We start from the raw sequence: 18,261 nt of genomic DNA, 5'->3' as shown, positions 1-18,261 counted from the left end.
GTCAGGTTTTGTTGTCTCAAACGCAAGGGTGCAAAATAGCTTTTGAAGGTGGCACTCTCTTTTAAGCATTAAATTTGCCTGGAAAATATAATTTTATTTCAACATGGCTGGAATCACCACATTCTTATTTTGATATGGCTGGAATCACCACATTCTTGTGCATCGAATGATGTGTAGTTTAATCGGATTCCGATAATAGCTTGGCTTTTAGGGAGAAAAAAAAGTATCGTGTCAAAAACGTTTACCATAACCTTAAATCAACTGCCATCCACAGCAATGCAGAATATTTTTACAGCAATAATACTAAATTAGCGCCTAAAAAATTTGGCCAGCATCAATCAGCACAGGTTTTTTAGAATTTTTTAAGGGCATTTCTTAAGAATTTTTGAATAACGGGGAAATTTTCAAAAGGGCCCACGCTTAAAGACCCCGCTTACTTCAGAATCCTGGCTTGTTTCAAGGGCTAGATGGGTTGTTTCTAGAGCCGCGGAGAGGGAGGCAAGGGGAAACAAATTGCCCTAAGGCGAAGACAGGGTCGCACTAACATTCTTAGGGCCCTCAGGCCCAAGAATAGACAAGGCCTCCCTTTTAAAAAGTCTGAACATTTTATTTGTAGAAGCCGAGAAGAAAATATTTCATGAGTTATTGAAGAATTAATGGAAATCTTAAAGCTTTGTTTCTGTAGCTACAAAAACTCAATTGATGATTCGAATAAATACATTTATTACAATGTATATAAAAAAATGAATTTTTCTCGATCTTCTATTGATTTGTATGTGTCCTTAATGTCTCGACTTACTCATACCCGAGGCGGCACTTGATGCTACAGAAGCCAATATGAGTGATGCCAGTTCGCTGGAAAATTCACTCTTTGAAGCAAATTTACCTATGTGTTGCCTCTCTGCCTACGAACAGATAATGAAATAGTATAAAACCAGTCTTGAATTATCTTCGAAGTAACTGCCCCTTGCCCAAGACCGCTATGCACGGCCATGTCTGCGACATTGTATTTACGATGCATTGATTGTTTGAATTTTTAATGATACCCAGTTCAGTAGTTACCAACAGGGAATATAGTTTTCTTGTCTGTAGAATCTTCCTCTAAAAATTCGCTAGCCAGGAATATTACACCAACCCTTATTATCATGAATTAATTGAGACTGATCATTCCATGAATCTTTCTAAAAACTCTATCATACCTCTCCCACCTTGTGGAGACAATGATCTTCGTAAATAAGAAACCCTATGAAACATCCGAAAATTTCTTGAGGCCGCACTTTTTTTGTGGGCTCCCGGCGTGGGCCCTGGGCCAGGAGATCAAGGGGGACTCACAAAGTAATTAATTTTGTTTTAAAATGGAATCGGTGGCTCGGTGGCCCTGGTTGTTTCTCACATATTGCATAAAATTATTTGGTTAATATGTGTTCTTACACTTGCACTGTCCTTATGCACTTGCAGTAATGGAACTATTTGGCCAAAACATCACGTTAATATAAAAGAGAACATTCTTTTTCTATTTACCAGAACTTTTGCCACAACCAGAACACCTGCATATGTAAAACTTGTAAAACTGTTATTCAGTGAACTTGGAAAGTATTCATAGTTTGCAGATATGGAGAAATCAATTTTGAAATAGCTTAGCCTCCATACTTTTCCGAAAATTTCGACAAGGGGGCTGCATCTTGTTTATATCTTCTACTCAACAATTCTAAAAAATACAAAACGATAAGCAAAGACATATTTCTTTTTTTGCATTATAAATATAACAATTGTAAATATCTGCCTGCAGAAAACTCACCTAAATAGTTTTAAAAAATCATAGCAATTAGAAGGCCTATAAACTCAAACTAAAAACGAGATTAGCATTTTTGGTGGTACTCTGAATCCGCTATCCCCTACTTATCATTTTTGCAACTAAAATAAAAACACCAAATGCTTTTTAATGTGACATTTAATGTGACTGCTAGATAGAGAAATTAAGCAAAGAGACTCAAGGAACACCCCTTAAATTGGGCATTTCGCAAAGTCATTAAGACCCTGTTTAAACAAGCGAAAGTGGCTCAGTTCTTTTTAGGTCCAATCTAAACGGGATCGGATCAAATCTTAAAGGGATCAGATCAAAGCCTAACTGGATCGGATCAAAGCCTAACTGGATCAGATCCATTCCAAACAGGATCGGATCAAATCCTAACGGGATCGGATGAAATCCTAACGGGATCGGATCAAAGCCTAACTGGATCGGATCCATTCCGAACGGGATCGGAACCCATCCTGACGGGATGGAAACCAATCCAAACTGGACTGCATCCAATTTAAGCAGGATCGGATCAAAGCCTAACTGGATCGGAACCCATCCCATCGGGCCCGATCCACGCTTAACTGGATCGGATCCAATCCAAATGGGATCAGATCCATGCCTATCTGGATCGGAACGAATTCTTACTCGATCGGAACCTCGGGGGGTAAACTATGCCTAATTTTGGACGGGGACGTGCCATTTTGGCCAAAATTTTGGGCCCATAATTCCGTGAATGTCCGAAAAATGTGACCAAAAATTCCGCAAACATGATGAAAAAATATACACATAATTCTGCAGAGCAAATAAAATATTTAAAGCACATAAAAATCATCAACCAAATCATAAACCAACCAAATTTGAAGCATATAAAAATCATTAATATTACACATATTTTATACTTTTATTTCTAATAGGAAATTCAATTTGTTAATGCTAAACCTCCCCCCTAATAATTTTGCAATGTTACCCCAAAATGGTACCCATAATTCTGCATGTTTCTTCAAATGGTACCCACAGTTCAGCACGTAATTCAAAAACTGATACCGATAATTCCGCCCGCATTTTATAGAAAAACAGTACCCCTAAGTAATGGCACGTCACCGTACCTTTAAACATGTTAAGGTACCCCCCCCCCCCCCCCCCGAGATCGGAACCCATCCAGATGGGATCGGCCTCATAGTCTTGCGCTGGTGTTTACACGGAAACGGGTCCATCTTGATTGAAATAATGATGCAGTTACACCAACTCCGCTCAGTGATGATCAAAGATCTAAGAGCATGCAAATCCAAACGCGAGATTATAAAATCCACACTGGATCAGATAAAGCCGTTCTCGTGTAAACACAAGCAGATCCGTATCAGCTTGGGATCCTACCCAAATGGAACATTTTGCTTTCGCGTATACAGGGTTCAATTCAAAAAAGTCCTAACACTTAGTGAGATGCAGTGATACATTACTAAGTTTTGCAAAGTAAAAGACATCAGTCATCGTCTTTTTCATTCCTCATTTGTTCTTTGAGCAATGTAAACGCTGACTTTGGCATTTCATCTTTTGATTTTGCATCTTTGAAGCACAGATACGAATCTGGGAGGGATGGTTTTCCTGAAAGAGAATCCATAGAACACATCACAAACAGAGAATTAGTAAATGCTCGTCCGAGTGTACTGTAAGCAATCAAGTAAACTCCCTGCTCGATAAGTGTTATGTACAAGCAAACGTACTAGTCTATAGCCTCGTTTATATGTTATGTTCTGTTCTGTTTTACTAACCTCGTATTTAGGGGAATCAGATGAGAAGATCATAGAGAGTTTGCATCAATTTTATTACACTGTTTTACCAAGGACCAGTTGAAGTGTTTTTTATTGTTGCATCCCTAAACAAGGGAGGGACGCTCATTCAAATATCTAGGTAGACTAGTGGTACTAGATAGACTAGTACTGTTAGTACCACTACGCGCCGCCACTGAGCGCTAACCTAAATAACAAGTAACCGTTGTACTTACCCACATCCGCACCAACCGGAATGACACGGTCCAGAAATTTGTCATACTTAACACTCACACAATGGCCTTGATTGCTTGAATTCACAAAGTCTGTTGTCATAAAAGGGGCGTCTAGCAATTTGGATACGTTCTTCGGGAAGTATGCAAATTGACAAGCAGGGCCTTTCATCTGCCACCGATACCAGATATTATCGAGCAAACCGTGATGAAGAAAGAATTCAGGCGCATTAGCCGCGTATTCCGACGACATCTGACCACCTACAATATATGCATAAAAATATTGGTTAACAAATTTTCTTTCAAAAACGGTTCATTCAAAAATTTAATAGTTTCTTGCACCTTTCCTTGGCTGGAAAATTTCTTGAAAAAATATAACCAAAAAAAATATTACGGAAATCTTGCCGAACATCAACATATTGTCATTCCTGTAGAGAAGAGACATCCCAAACACCCATAGCTTCGGTTGTGTTCAGCAACCTCGTTCTGATAACGAATGGTCTATTGGACACACGATTTTTCGAATATTTGAATTTGTCGGCAATTCCTTCGAAGAAACGAAAGCCACAACTCTTGATAATTACAACGTACAATTGTTCAATATATATTTATTATTCATCTTTAAAAGGAACATAGCGATAGAATATAAAACAGAACTTTACCGATTTGATTGTGCAGGTCATTATGATAGGTTTCCCTCACAGTATAGTCAAAGCGTTTGAAATCTGTGCATGGAATTCCAATCGTCTGCAAGACATGAGCAACGTTGGGGCATACTTTGTTAAAGCTCCTCCGTAAACATCGTTTGTAATGCGTGCTATTAGAGACAGGAGTTTGGCATTGGCCGGTTACTTCCATTATTGAGCTCATAACACGCTTTACCTTTTCAGTTGCCGGATGAGACCACGCTGATTCGTTGAAGGGGCCGGTTTGAACGCAGTACTGCCTAGATTCTTTGCCGTCACCTCCAAAACCGTCTAGAAAAAAGACAAGGTGGAGTCTGTTATGCATACAACCTTTAAAACCCTGCTACATTCGCTAATAAATTACTCGGACAAAGCCAATGGTCGGATAAGTTATTTTCTATTTTTTATTTTTTTTATTCTCATAAAAATTTACAACGACAACAATTACAATACAAAAGCCTAGGGAGCATGGAAATGCATAACAACCCTAAGACTTACACTTAACATAGAGACACAAATATTACAATAATAAGCTACAAAAGTGATTGGAGTCGTGTCGCCCATCGTTCCAATAGCGTTGCAGATATGACAAACACTCACAAAAAGCTATTTTAAAAGAAGATATCAAGTCTACCTATGTTCCTTGCTAATCAAACAAATTTGCGCCCAGACATGATGAGCGACACCACTCCAATCGTAAAAGGAATTAGTTATGATAATAATAATAATAATTCATTAATTTACAGTAGGCGTCTTTTACAATAGTAGCTAAAAGATAAGATGATTAAAGCCTACCATTTATAGGAATAAAATGATAATATTATACAGTGATATAAAAGCTATTTAAAGAAATAAATTAAAATACCTAGGATCTGATTAGATAAATAGTTGAAAATAATCATGTTAGATAATTCATGTCAACAACCCGACCTGTGCTACAAAGGTTCTATACAGCCTGCAGTTGCAATTATCCTTCCATTGTTTGATCTTTACTTTAAAGGTATTAAGAGTATTTAGGTTTTTCAAGTTTTCTGGTAGATTGTTCCAAAGTTTACATCCTAAATAGGACAAGCTTTCGATTCCATGAGTGATGGTTCGAATTTTTGGGATTTTCATTAATTTACTATTTCTAAGGTGGTAGTAGCTACTCTAAAAGTTGTAGCTTGGATTGAGTTTATGTACAGTTTTGTAGATCTCAATCATTAGCATCTGCAGGTTTCTTTTGCGTAGGGACACACAGTTGTTTTCAATCAGGAGAGTATCAAAATCTGACACATTGTTTTTGCATGCGATACGCAGTGCCTTTTCATGTATATGGTTTGTCTTATTATTTAGGCTTTTGTCACAGAACATCCATACAAGTGGGCAATAGCTAAATTGGGATAGAATAAATGCCCTCATTGTTTGTTTAAGTTGTTCTGTGCTTAAGTAGCATGAAATGCGGGAGAGGGCGTGTAGTTTTTGACTGGCCTTTTTACACAGTTTTTTTATGAGTGGCTTGAAGCCCCGTTCACACGGGAACACAATCGTTCCGTTCCGTTCTTCTCCGTTCCGAAAAGCGTAACGCTCAGGGGTTGTGTTCACACGGGAACGCTTCAAATGACATCATCTCTAATTTTTCAATTACATGCGAGGGGTTAGTGTCGCTCGCATAGAGAGTTGTGGCATCTGCATAGTTGCATACCTCTATGTCTGGTACAAACATAAGCAGATCGTTAATGTAAATATTAAATAAGAGAAGGTATAAAGAGAGTATATAAATTAGATTCGCTCCATTTTTTTGTTCTTTTTTGCCGGTTACTTTAGGGAAGAAGCATAAAGCAAATCCCTGACAAGGGAAAGGAAGGAGGAATTGAGTGGGAGAGAGAGGAAATATAGATATTTTCTTCACTTTTGTATTGAAAAAAGACAGGTTATAAGATTCAGGAAGATGGCAGGAAGATGGCAGGAAGATGGCAGGAAGATGGCAGGAAGTAGCAGGAAGATGGCAGGAAGTAGCAGGAAGATGGTAGGAAGATGGTAGGAAGATGGCAGGAAGTAGCAGGAAGATGGCAGGAAGATGGCAGGAAGATGGCAGGAAGATGGTAGGAAGATGGCAGGAAGATGGCAGGAAGGTGGCAGGGAGATGGCAGGAAGATGGCAGGAAGATGACAGGAAGATGACAGGAAGATGGCAGGAAGATGGCAGGAAAATGACAGGAAGATGGCAGGAAGATGGCAGGAAGATGACAGGATGATGGCAGGAAGATGACAGGAAGATGGCAGGAAGTAGCAGGAAGATGGCAGGAAGATGGCAGGAAGATGGCAGGAAGTTGGCAGGAAGTAGCACGAAGATGGCAGGAAGTAGCAGGAAGATGGCAGGAAGATGACAGGAAGATGACAGGAAGATGGCAGGAAGATGACAGGAAGATGACAGGAAGATGGCAGGAAGATGGCAGGAAGATGACAGGAAGATGGCAGGGAGATGGCAGGAAGATGGCAGGAAGATGACAGGAAGATGACAGGAAGATGGCAGGAAGATGGCAGGAAGATGACAGGAAGATGGCAGGAAGATGACAGGAAGATGACAGGAAGATGGCAGGAAGATGGCAGGAAGATGACAGGAAGATGACAGGAAGATGGCAGGAAGATGGCAGGAAGATGACAGGAAGATGACAGGAAGATGACAGGAAGATGACAGGAAGATGACAGGAAGATGACAGGAAGATGGTAGAACATTCAACACAGTCTATGAGATCTGGAGAGGAAACATTTCCATCATCAGTGAGTAAAAATGGTTTGGATAAAAACTGTTTTGGGCAGTCTTCCTCCATAAAACTGCTGCAGCAATCATAATGTGCACACAACTCGTTTTAGTTCACAACTAACTTTTAAGAACACTTACATTCGTCATTCGTCCAGATGTGCACTCCAACTTTCCAAGCAACTGGGCTCCAGTAACTCCAGTCCCAAAAAGGGACAGTGATTCTGCAATCAACTTCCCGCATCAAATTCTCAAATTGGTAAACGTACCAACGATGCCAGGGGAAGAACTGATACCGCTTGTGAATACCTTTTGAAAAATGAAAGCATTTAGTATTTTTGACAACATTTTAAAACATACTTGTATTATTTACAAAGCAAAAAAGCCACAAAATAATAAGAATGGTACTGCAATTGTTAATGCGCACAGTGATCACATGACATCCGTCAAGGAGCGGCTGTCATGTAAACGGGACGGCCAGGAAGACTAATTAGTACGGTACCGCGTAAACGTTACTAATTTTCATTCATTCAGTACCGTGTAAACAGGGTCTTAATAATAATACAAAGGTCATTTAATGACAAGAAATATATTTTTACTGAACTAGTTCAAACCTGAATGAATTTTATGATTGATGTTTAGAGAAGTATTGTCCTCAAATATTAAAAACTCATGACGCAATGTTGCTTACCTGACCAAAAATAAACTGCGTGTTTCCGGATAAATTTTATAAATCTCGATTTCAGTGGCTCCACAGTTGTTATTTTGAAGTAGGCCTGCAAGTATCGTTTTTTCTCCTCGTCTGTAAATGTTGTAAATTCTCGTCTGACTCGTTGACAATTTTTCATAAAACCATTAGAGCATTGGCATTCACGATTGCACTCGTCAAGTATCGTTCCACTTTTTTTGCACTTAGTATAAGGCTCTACAAAAAAGCATACTTTATCCATACTCGAGTTTAACTTCAATAGGCAGAGGACGAGGATGTGCCTTTTTGAAAAATGAAAACATACCTTAGAATTTCTAAATTTTCCAAAAGCCCTATCACAAAACTTGGAAACAAAATGAAACGGATACCCTTGAATTTGATTCAAATTTTCCAAAATCCCTCAATCAAGAAAATGAAAACATATTACCCTTCTTCTATAAATAATACCCTAGAATTTGACAAGAGATCGATTCCAAAATTTATGACCATGTTTGGTTTTACTAAAGTCGATACCTCAACATTCATTTTCCACTTGTTAAAGGTACTCCGAAAAATGGCCCATCCCGCACCAGTGTATGTGGAAGTTATCCCCGATTACCCATACTGTTTTTTCAACAATTTAAACTTAGCCATTTTGATTCAACATCGTGTCACAAAGAATGAACTGCAGTGGTGTAGGGGCTTTTCTGTTCATTTTCAAAAGAAAGGGATTGCAAAACTCTTAAAACCTAAAAGCAAGCAAAAGTCAACATTGTCTTCATCCTTTCGCTGTTAGAAAATGATTCAATTTTGGTGCCACACCCTTTCAGAGGACTAGAAAACGATGGGAACGCCCTTCTAAAAATCGAGTTTTCAACTTCAAGATAAAGAAAATAAGAAGTAAACTTTTGCATTATTTCGTTACTACTGACTATCAAAAATGCTTTTAACCGAATCAAGACAAAATTTACCGAAGGTCACTAAAATATTGGCGGGGGATGTCATACCCCTAAACTCCCTGGTTAATCCGTAATAAGCATAAATGGTAGACTTTTGATAGTATTTACGCAAACTAGAAAAAAACAAACCTCTCCGATGAGCCAGCTTGAAAATAATATTTTTATGTGTTTTTCTATCATTTTTCAGCCTGTTAAAATCATCTCTGCCAGAAATGCTTGCAATCGCACGAAGTTCCTTGAAATCTGGATTTTTCCCGACAGCCAACACTTGAATTTTAACGCCAAGCTTTTTTAAAGTCTTCAGGCTTTCATCAGGATACTTTCCCTCGTTGAATTTCCCGTCTGATATCAAATAGATTTCTTTATCTTTTGCGAATCCTTGGTAGGAGTTGAACAGGTAGACAGCTTTGCGCAGAGCAGCATCAATATTTGTCCTTCCCTTTCTTGGTCTACAGATGAACAAGAGGATTGTTAATAACCACCTTTGAAAAACTTTTAGAAAATGGCTTGTCTGGAACAAAAAAACCAAGCATTTGCATGTTGGACGTATTGGGTATCGAGAACATTGCGAGTATTTGGGAGCATTGGCAACTTTTCAGGGGGTATTTATAAGAATAAAGCCTACAATACTTTAGAAAACCACAAGGATGCTGAGATGTGCTAATTTTAAAGAATAATAAAAATATCTTTTTTGCTATATCAAAACCCTTCTTAACACCGACCCATTCATTTACTGCCTGTTTGATATCAAATCGAAAAATTTAGCTGAACCAAATCGAATATCGCGAGAACTCAGTTACAGTGCAAAATTGCTATGTCTTGCTAATCGCTCACGTTGCCCGAGCTGCGTGGGATTTTACTTGGCAATACCTACCATCAGGAGCGTCGAAAGGGGTTAAGGAGGAGCAAAAGTTCGGAGCCACAGCCCTGATTGGGCCCGTTGCGATCTTACACCTTGTTAATATCAGATTGTTAAAAGATCTATTAACAACACAGAAAACTTCTCCGTTTAGTTACAATTATGGAATCAAGAATCACCTTGCAACATACCACTTTTTTTTCTTATTATCTTTGATGCACTGAACAACGATTGTTAAAAACCATCTCAAGATCTCACGCTAAATTTAAATGATTTTTGCACAAACTAGATACTATGGGTGTACCGAGGTAAAGTGTGGAAATGTTTTTGAGGAACCCGTCAAATTTTTGGCTTGTCGATAAAAGTTCAGATTTCATAGAAATATTGAGAGGGTGCAAGGAATTTCAATGAAAAGAAACGCTAGAAAGAAAAAGCTGAAAGATTTTGTCCCAATCTGAAAAAAATTATGTTGCATAAGCTAAAGTATTTAACAACGACACAAGAAAATCGATTAAAACCATCAAATAGCCTTCAGACTGTCGATAATTATTGAAGAGAAAGCTTGCGTTATTGAAAAATTGCTTCAAAAAGTGCATTTTCCAGCAAACTGGAAGCAAAAATTAAAAAGCTTCTCCCCTTGGTGCCGCTTCGAAAAGTGTACTTATATCCTGGGTTTGTTCCGATATTTAGATCTAAAGGGTTGGAAGGTCTGATGATAATATGTAAATAGATGCTGTGAATCGACACAATGTATTGTAGAGGACGGTTTTCAATCCGGCAAGTTCGTAGTAAAGCTAGACAGGCCTGCATCGCAACGGCCTGGGGCCATATTTTGAAGAAAGTTTATAGGTATTGTCAATGGCGGCGCCAGCCACTAAGCTCTGGGGGGAGGGGGGGACAAACCAAACAAGTTAAGCCACACCCTTTTAACCGCCAGAAAATGCTCTTTTACCAACAGGGAACGCCAATTTCACCCGAAGGGAACGCCTATGATTAACTTTTGTTTGAAAATTGGCAATTTGAAAATCATAGGATTACATCACAAAAAGTTCGGTGTCAAAATATTACCCCTCCTCCAAAATTTTCTCATCGAATCTAGACGAAATATAAAAATCGATTCTGCTGAGAACTGGGGCAGGATGTGTCCCCCCCAGTCCCCCCCCTTGTAGCGCTGCTACTGGGTATTGTACAGGATTTTCTATGAGTCTATAGCGATGTTGTAAATATTTGGCTGCATTTTCCGACCATCCTTCTTTCCGACCAGAACGTCTTCTTTGCATTTTTTTGCCGCCAACGATGGCGACCGCCTTCGATAAACTCCTGAACGATCTTACCGCCCCCTCCCTACCCCTAAACTCTCTCAATAGTAATGTTCCTGATTATCATTGTTGTGCAATTTGATGATACAGCCGCTACAACAATACTCAAAAATACTGTCAAGTTTTACAAAGACTTACATAGATCAGACTTACAACAGATAGAGAGATATAGATCAGCGTGCTTCCGAACTCTTGTACTTTTCTGCACATTTCCATTACCTTGAAGTAAAATTAAAAGATATGTGTGGCGCCATGTTGACTCTTTGCCCCCCCCCCCCCCCGCGACTTCATTCCCAGCACGCCACTGAGCAGTGTACTGGAACTCTGTCCTACAGAGGAAACCCTTCTCCTACTAGAGTAAATATCTCTCCTTGTAAACAGGCGCTTAGCGGTGCTTATTCTCAGCTTCAGAACATTTCGACTTGTGTTTTGTACTCCACTGACCGGATTATCGCTAAGACGGAAATCACATTTATCTACTTGGATTCCATTCACGGAAAGAGAGCCTCTACTATTTAAAAGAATTTCAAAATTCATAAGTGCAGAATTTGATGTATCTAGGTCACGGCAAATTTGTTGTGTGGCCGTGGGCAACAGGGCTTTGCGGTAAATCATACGCAAATCGTTTTAAATTGGATCTAACAAAGAATTTCGACGGAAAAGGGGTCAAAAAGCTGAAGTTATAGGAACTTCAAGCTTTGCTTTGGATATTCTAACAGTATCCAGCTTTTAATTGAAATAGGTAATAAGGTTCGTCTTCTCCAATGAACATTTCATAATTGTGCTATTCCTTTTTATGTCATTTTTAAAAAGCAAGGTCAAAGTAGGAAACTTTGATGATCATGGGGACAAAGGAAAAGCTGTTGAGATGACAGAGACGAAAGAGAAGTAGTTTCGGATGATTTGGACAGAAACAAACGAAACTAAGTTGAAGATAATGATAACGGAGACAAAGATAGGTAGTCGCCGATGGCGTTAGTAATGACAATAAAGATTTTGATGATTGCGACAATCACTGGAGTAAAAAATGATCCTTTGCTATCCTTTGCTACTTCATAAACATACTGAAAAATTTTGCAAATATTAGAAAGCTTTGCATTGGTTTAGACCCAGTCCTCTTATCGTCAGCCACAGCATTGACGACTCCCCAAGTTGGGCGCCATGTGTTGTTAAGACAAGATTTTGGTCCAAACAATTATCTAGGCTTTCAATAATTACAACAACAAGTAACTGTGACAGCGAGTATAGCTAGTGCATATATACCTTCTTTGAATTTTCTTGAGTCTCTTTAGTACGCATTCTCTGTTCACATATTGTTCGAAATTAAACTCGATCTTTGCTTTTGAGGCGAATGTAACCATTGCTACTCTAACAGAGCTTGGTGATATGCTTAGATGATTGACAAGGTTTTTCAGGAAATTAATGTCATGACTGAAAGTATTTCTTGAAATGCTTTTAGAGCAGTCCAGTATTATGACTAGGTCCTTCCTTGGGGATGATGTTGCTGCAAGTCAAAGAAACAACGAAGTAGTAAACAACAGAATAAAGAGAGTGATTGTTCAATAAAATATATGAAAACATGCTGAAAAAAGTCATGGGCATCTACAAAGGTCCATAACAAAAAACACCTCAACGAGAGGAAGGCAAGAAACAAAGAACGCAAATACATAAAAGTTTTAATTAAGCCCTGGTCAATCGATCCAACATTTCACCCAACATTTCGCCCAACCTTTTTCTTTTCTGTTGGATTGTGATCGCACGTTGCTGGTCAAACGATTCAACATTTCACCCAACATTGTAAAACAATAGAATTGTTGAATATCGGCTGCCAACATTTTTGACCTCAGTCAAATTTCACCCAACAACGAAAATGACGATGTTGGATGACCCAACATGGTGGTCAAACGATCCAACATTTCGCCCAACATCATGTTGGGTTGTTTGGTGAAATGGGTGAAATATTGTATCGTTTGACCGAGGCGTTATACTTCACACATCATGTTTTAAGGCCGGTTAACACGATCATATGCAGGTTATATTTCGATGACATTTTTTATGATTACAAAAGGAACCTGAAGGTCTGAAAGAAAGTGATCGATATTTTTGGTTATGATATCCAAACAAGTTTTGTGGTGCTTCCAGATTTGTGTAATTTGGATTGAAAAAATCCAAACTGGCAAACATAATTACACATGAAACGAGAGGACGCTAACAAATGTTGTTGATTAGGTTACTGTGGATACAAGGACAAATGCAAGGTGTTAATGACAATGTGACAAGGAGGACATAATTACGATATGACAATGGTCACTTCAATGTATGCAATGTGCATCACTGTGATGAGGTTAGCCTTTTCGCAGATTACGACCCTTTGCAGGGACCGCGGAGCAGGGGAGGCCACTTTTTGCCAAAAATGCCAAAAATTAGTCGATAAACTACCAGAAAAGCCGCTCTTTATACGGTTTTAGCCCCCTCCCACTTTTTTAGACCCCCCACTTTTCTCAACGCTCCGCGGTGCCTGCTTTGTAAGGTAACGACCCTATACTTTGATGAGGCTCAAGGCGCTTACCATCGTTAACAAAGTACTCCATCTTGAAGACAGTATGTCGCGCTGTTTATTGTTTGTTGAATTTCGAGGATCCTCGAAATTAAAGAAGCGTGACAAATCAGTACAGTATTCTCTCCAATTAACGGACACTCTAAAAGGCGGACACTTCTGATTAGCGGACAAATTTTTTTCCTCGATCGTTTTCTGCTCAAAGTCTCATAAAAATTTTTCTAAAAAGCGGACACTGAATTAGCGAACACTCAAATAAACGGACAAAATTTTTTGCACAAAATAGTCAATTTGGCTTTTTTCTTTCCAATTAGCGGACAGTACAACAAATTTAGGAGCCAGGGAACAAAAAAATGAGACAAATGAATATTTGTTCAAATATTTGTTTCAAACACTTTGATACTTGACAATCTAGCTGGCTTTGCGCTGCTTCGAGTTTCATTACAGCCCAGTTTACTAACTTTTTTGTCCATGAAAGTGTTGTGTTGCGCTGAATTTGGTTATTTTTCCTTTTTTTAGTGTCTAAGTTCAACCCGATAGCCACTAATTACCCTGACTACACTACACCTTTTAAATACAAAACTAGGGTCTATTTTCAACTTTGGGACTTACATTGCAAAACTTTCCAAAAGGCGGACACTTCTAATTAGCGGACACCTTGCTCTGGTCCCGACGGTATCTGCCAATTGGAGAGGATACTGTATTTAACTAATCGATAGGAAGTAAGCTAAGGTGTACGCTGGAGTCTTGATTTATTTTTTTCATGCTCGCTTTTCATCTTATCTTCATTTACAAAAAGTTTTGCGTGCGCCAAAAAATATTTTATTTGTTTATACGCCGAAGATCTGCGGGCCTAAGTACATCGAATGCACTCTGGGAGGTAGGAGACCTCCTTTGTTAGGAAATGGAAACGCACTGGTATAGAAATTTAATTCTTTGTTTCGGTAAACCAAGGTATGGCGTGACACACTGCCTTTTATGAAAAAACCATGACACTTGCGTATCTCTGTTTGAATACATCAAAACAACAGCGAAACAACAGGTCATAAACCTTCGACAATCAAAAGCCAGAGCTACCAATAATGGTATCAGATCATTAAGTTTTCAAGGGCCTCAAATCTGGAATTCACTCTCGGAATCAATAAAGACAGCACAAAATTCTAGACAATTTAAGAATTCGATCAAAATTTGGTTCCTTGAAAATAAGTGCGCATACTCGTTTTGCTGTGAATGAACTGTCTTTTGCAATCCTTGAAATTGCTTCATGTTAGTCTTAGTTAGTGTATATTCACTATTGTAAAAACTAACATTAAATAATCTACAACACAATACAATACAATCACTTAGCGTCTCTTTACTGGGCTTAGCGATAAGAAATTGTACAGTATTCACAATAGAGAGTCAAATAAAATATTGTCACGAGCCTCATGGCAATTGCTATTATATAAAAAGCAACAGTAACAAACAAAGCAAAACCATAAGCATTTATGTAGCATAAAAGAATAAGCCAGACTTTAATAAAACTAAGAATGGCCGGTCAGTCAGTCAAAATATTCTGAGTCGTTTAAAACAAAAACAAGTCAATTCAAGGAGGAAGCAATTTATATTCACGACAGCGATGAGATCAGTGGACGAGAACCGGCAAAGACTGGCCCTTTTCTTAATCTCTTAGTTGTGTTTGAATTTTTTTGCAAGAATCGCAGATCAATACATACTGCTTAATCCAAAAGTAAACTGCCATTATTTATAACAGCTATTTGTGACAATCTGTGAAAGTCACACACGAAAGTCACCGATTCGAAAAAGTTTGAATTTTAACCATCTTCGACCAGAGGTGCAGTGCTTTAAATAAAAAATGGGCGCTCTTAAAAATGTTGAAAAACAATATGTTAAGAGCCCCCATTTGGGCCCCCTAGCACTACAATCTTGTCTACGAAAGTTTGCTATGTTCTGAGTCAGTACGGAAACCCAATCACAAAAATTGAAAACCATCCTTTACACTGTTACTTCATAAGTCATTAATGCTGTATTACAAAGTTTCAATAGCGGCCAACCCTGATCAATCAGGACAAGGCCTACGGTAAAGTAGAAGAAGAGACAAAGCTTTGATAGCAACAAATTTAACAGGTAAAGTCTTCCTGTTCCAAGGTTATGCTACAAAATAAGTAATACTTTCGCAGTGATTGGACTTACCAGTACATAATACGAGCAGACAAACGTGATAGCAGAAAAGGAATCGCCAAAACATTCTGCGCCAACATTAAATTGATGAAAGCTTAGAAAAAGACTCGTATCATGTCTGCAAATTCTCAAGCTCCTTCTCAACTTTTCTTCAGTAAAGATTTTCGTTCGTGTTTCAGCGGTCCAATCACCATACGAACGGGAAGTATGTATGCCGAAGGTCAAAAAAAGAATGACAAAGAACAGACAAAAGGAGAAAATTAAACAACCAGACTCTGGCGGGGTTATAGTTTGCAGGGGGAGTACTTGTCCACTTGTATGGGGTACACTGCTATTTTTGAACAGGCACCGCGGACGCAAAGCAGGGGGAGCCCCCATCATGCAAGCTATCATGAAATGAACCACCAGTTAACCCTGTTTTCATTCGGTCATAGCCCCCCTTCCAACACTTTTAGACCCCCGACATCGTGGATGTTTTTCGTAAAAGTTTTACAAGAGAGCTTGAATTCTAAATTAACTATTTTAGCACGCTTTTACCTGTCAATTGCCAAGTGTTTGGCTTTAGCAAATGCCCTAATTAGGGTTACCAGGTATCTAGCTGAATCACGCAATCTCGCCTAAAAGAATTGCAAATCACGCTTTTATGACATTGGAAATTAGATTTCACGATCACGCCCGAAGAATCTCTCTGAATTTTAACAAAAGGGGCTGAGCTGCACTGCCCCCTTCCACAACACCACTTCTATAGCGTTAACTATACTCATCAACTTTGTCTTTCTCACCAATTAAATCTTGATCAACAGCTCCCAGAACACTTTATTTTTGATCTACAGCAGCAAACATAATCGTCTTGGTAGATTACATCAGGGTTGCTTTTAATTTCCACTACAAGAGGCTGATGTGGTAACATGTTTCTTACCGTTCCATTGTCGCTTTTACCTGACAGTGTGCTGCCTCACTGCTGCACCCATTTGCTGCTGCCCATTCTCTAATTGCATTTTTATCCATTTCATATATATATATATATATATATATATATATATATATATATATATATATATATATATATATATATATATATATATATATATATATATATATATATATCATAGATTGAAGAAAGTAAAACTACATGGTTTATCTCTACAAGCCTGTTTCGTGAGTAACTCACTCTTCAGGAGATGTTGATATACTGGAATATTCCTCGAATAAATAGATAATACGGTACAGAAGGTGTTACATAATGTGTGAGGTTATACAAAAGGTGAATTAGAGGCGGTACATAAAGGGATTTAGGTGTTACATAATAGTGTAAATATTTATAAGTTTTATAAATATAAATATATATTTTCAGCAAATAATTACCAATTTGTATTGATATATAGATGCTATATTAGAAAAAATCATCAATTTAGAGTTGCATCAAAGATAATCGTACTGATGGACATATGAAAATAATTCTAAAGAGCATCGAGTCGATGACGTATTTGTTTATAAACTGAAAGATAAATTAAAATGCAAAAAGTTTGGGGCCATTAATGTAGTATATCGCCGATTCGTTGGGTAATATTCAATAGCTATCTAATACGAACAATATTCAATAGCTATCTTATACGAACAATATTCAATAGCTATCTTATACGAACAATATTCAATAGCTATCTAATACGGACAATATTCAATAGCTATCTAATACAAACAATATTCAATAGCTATCTAATACAAACAATATTTAATAGCTATCTAATACGGACAATATTCAATAGCTATCCAATACGAGCAGTTTCTTCATCTTGAACTTTTAACAAAATCTTTTCTACTAAAAGATCTTCGATCATGACAATATTCTGTATGTAGCTTTTTGTTGGCAGGGCCATCGGCATTGGAATCTCTTAATACTGGAGACATTTATTTGGTCTGGTACCTGAAACCAAGACTTTCTGTTGGTAAAAAAGTAATCATTCCATTTCGAAATTCGCTTGCAGCAATCATTTTCACGCAATCACGCCAGAGTGAGGCGAATTCACAGATCACGTGCGAATGTCTACTCACACATTCACGCATAATAGAAGTTTGTTTCACGAATTCTCGCATCGGAAAAACGCTGATCGTGCAATCACGCCAAAATACCTCGTCCCTCTAATTCTTACTAACATTCTGGCTACGTAGGACGCACAACCCAAAGATTGGGGGATAGGATAAAACAGCATGTTCCTTCCAACATACGAAACAAAACTGCCCCTCAAAGAGAACAGCCTCCTCGATCTTGTAGGTCTAGAAACACTGTTAAAACAAGTGATTCTGCCATTGGTCAACATCTTTTAGACAACCCAGATTGTGCAAAACTCTATAATGACGACATGTTTCGGATAATTGGCAGAGCCCGGTCGTCCTTCCATCTAGCAGTTTTGGAGTCAATCTACATAAAAACGAAAAAGGCGCCATTGTGTAGACAAAAGAAGTTCGTTTTCTC

The 18,261-nt window shown here is 38.3% G+C and overlaps 1 protein-coding gene across 2 annotated transcripts; it reads right to left on the bottom strand.

Annotated features, from left to right (window-relative positions):
* Positions 1-770: 770 nt before the first annotated feature.
* LOC135688961 (uncharacterized) lies at positions 771-15,999 on the bottom strand. Of its 2 annotated transcripts, XM_089110016.1 has the most exons (9): positions 15,801-15,999; positions 12,314-12,554; positions 9,299-9,321; positions 9,002-9,268; positions 7,917-8,150; positions 7,367-7,534; positions 4,460-4,774; positions 3,801-4,058; positions 771-3,400 (listed from the first exon to the last, which is right to left on the bottom strand). In XM_089110016.1, exons 1-9 carry the CDS (start codon positions 15,853-15,855, stop codon positions 3,279-3,281), a joined length of 1,683 nt encoding a protein of 560 aa, XP_088966142.1. In that variant the 5' UTR covers positions 15,856-15,999; the 3' UTR covers positions 771-3,278. The 2 variants fall into 2 exon arrangements, with proteins under 2 accessions (XP_088966142.1, XP_065062107.2); XM_065206035.2 differs by having other exon boundaries at positions 772-3,400; positions 9,002-9,321; positions 15,801-15,998.
* Between the last annotated feature and the right edge of the window lie 2,262 nt (positions 16,000-18,261).

This window comes from Rhopilema esculentum, chromosome 9, assembly GCF_057945365.1.
Source record: "Rhopilema esculentum isolate cy_ngs chromosome 9, ASM5794536v1, whole genome shotgun sequence".
NCBI classification, from domain to species: Eukaryota; Metazoa; Cnidaria; class Scyphozoa; order Rhizostomeae; family Rhizostomatidae; genus Rhopilema; species Rhopilema esculentum.
The sequence above is the reverse complement of the archived record's forward strand: the minus strand, read 5'-3'. Positions and strand labels throughout refer to the sequence as shown.

What these genes read in the sequence shown, in the direction of transcription:
- LOC135688961 (XM_065206035.2), bottom strand. Translation starts at nt 15,855, where the DNA reads ATGTTTTGGCGATTCCTTTTCTGCTATCACGTTTGTCTGCTCGTATTA. An exon ending in TCTGCTCGTATTATGTACTG is followed by an intron (nt 12,555 to 15,800) that starts GTAAGTCCAATC and finishes TTTGACTTGCAG; the next exon opens with CAACATCATCCCCAAGGAAG. An exon ending in TCCGGTTGGTGCGGATGTGG is followed by an intron (nt 3,401 to 3,800) that starts GTAAGTACAACG and finishes ATTCTCTTTCAG; the next exon opens with GAAAACCATCCCTCCCAGAT.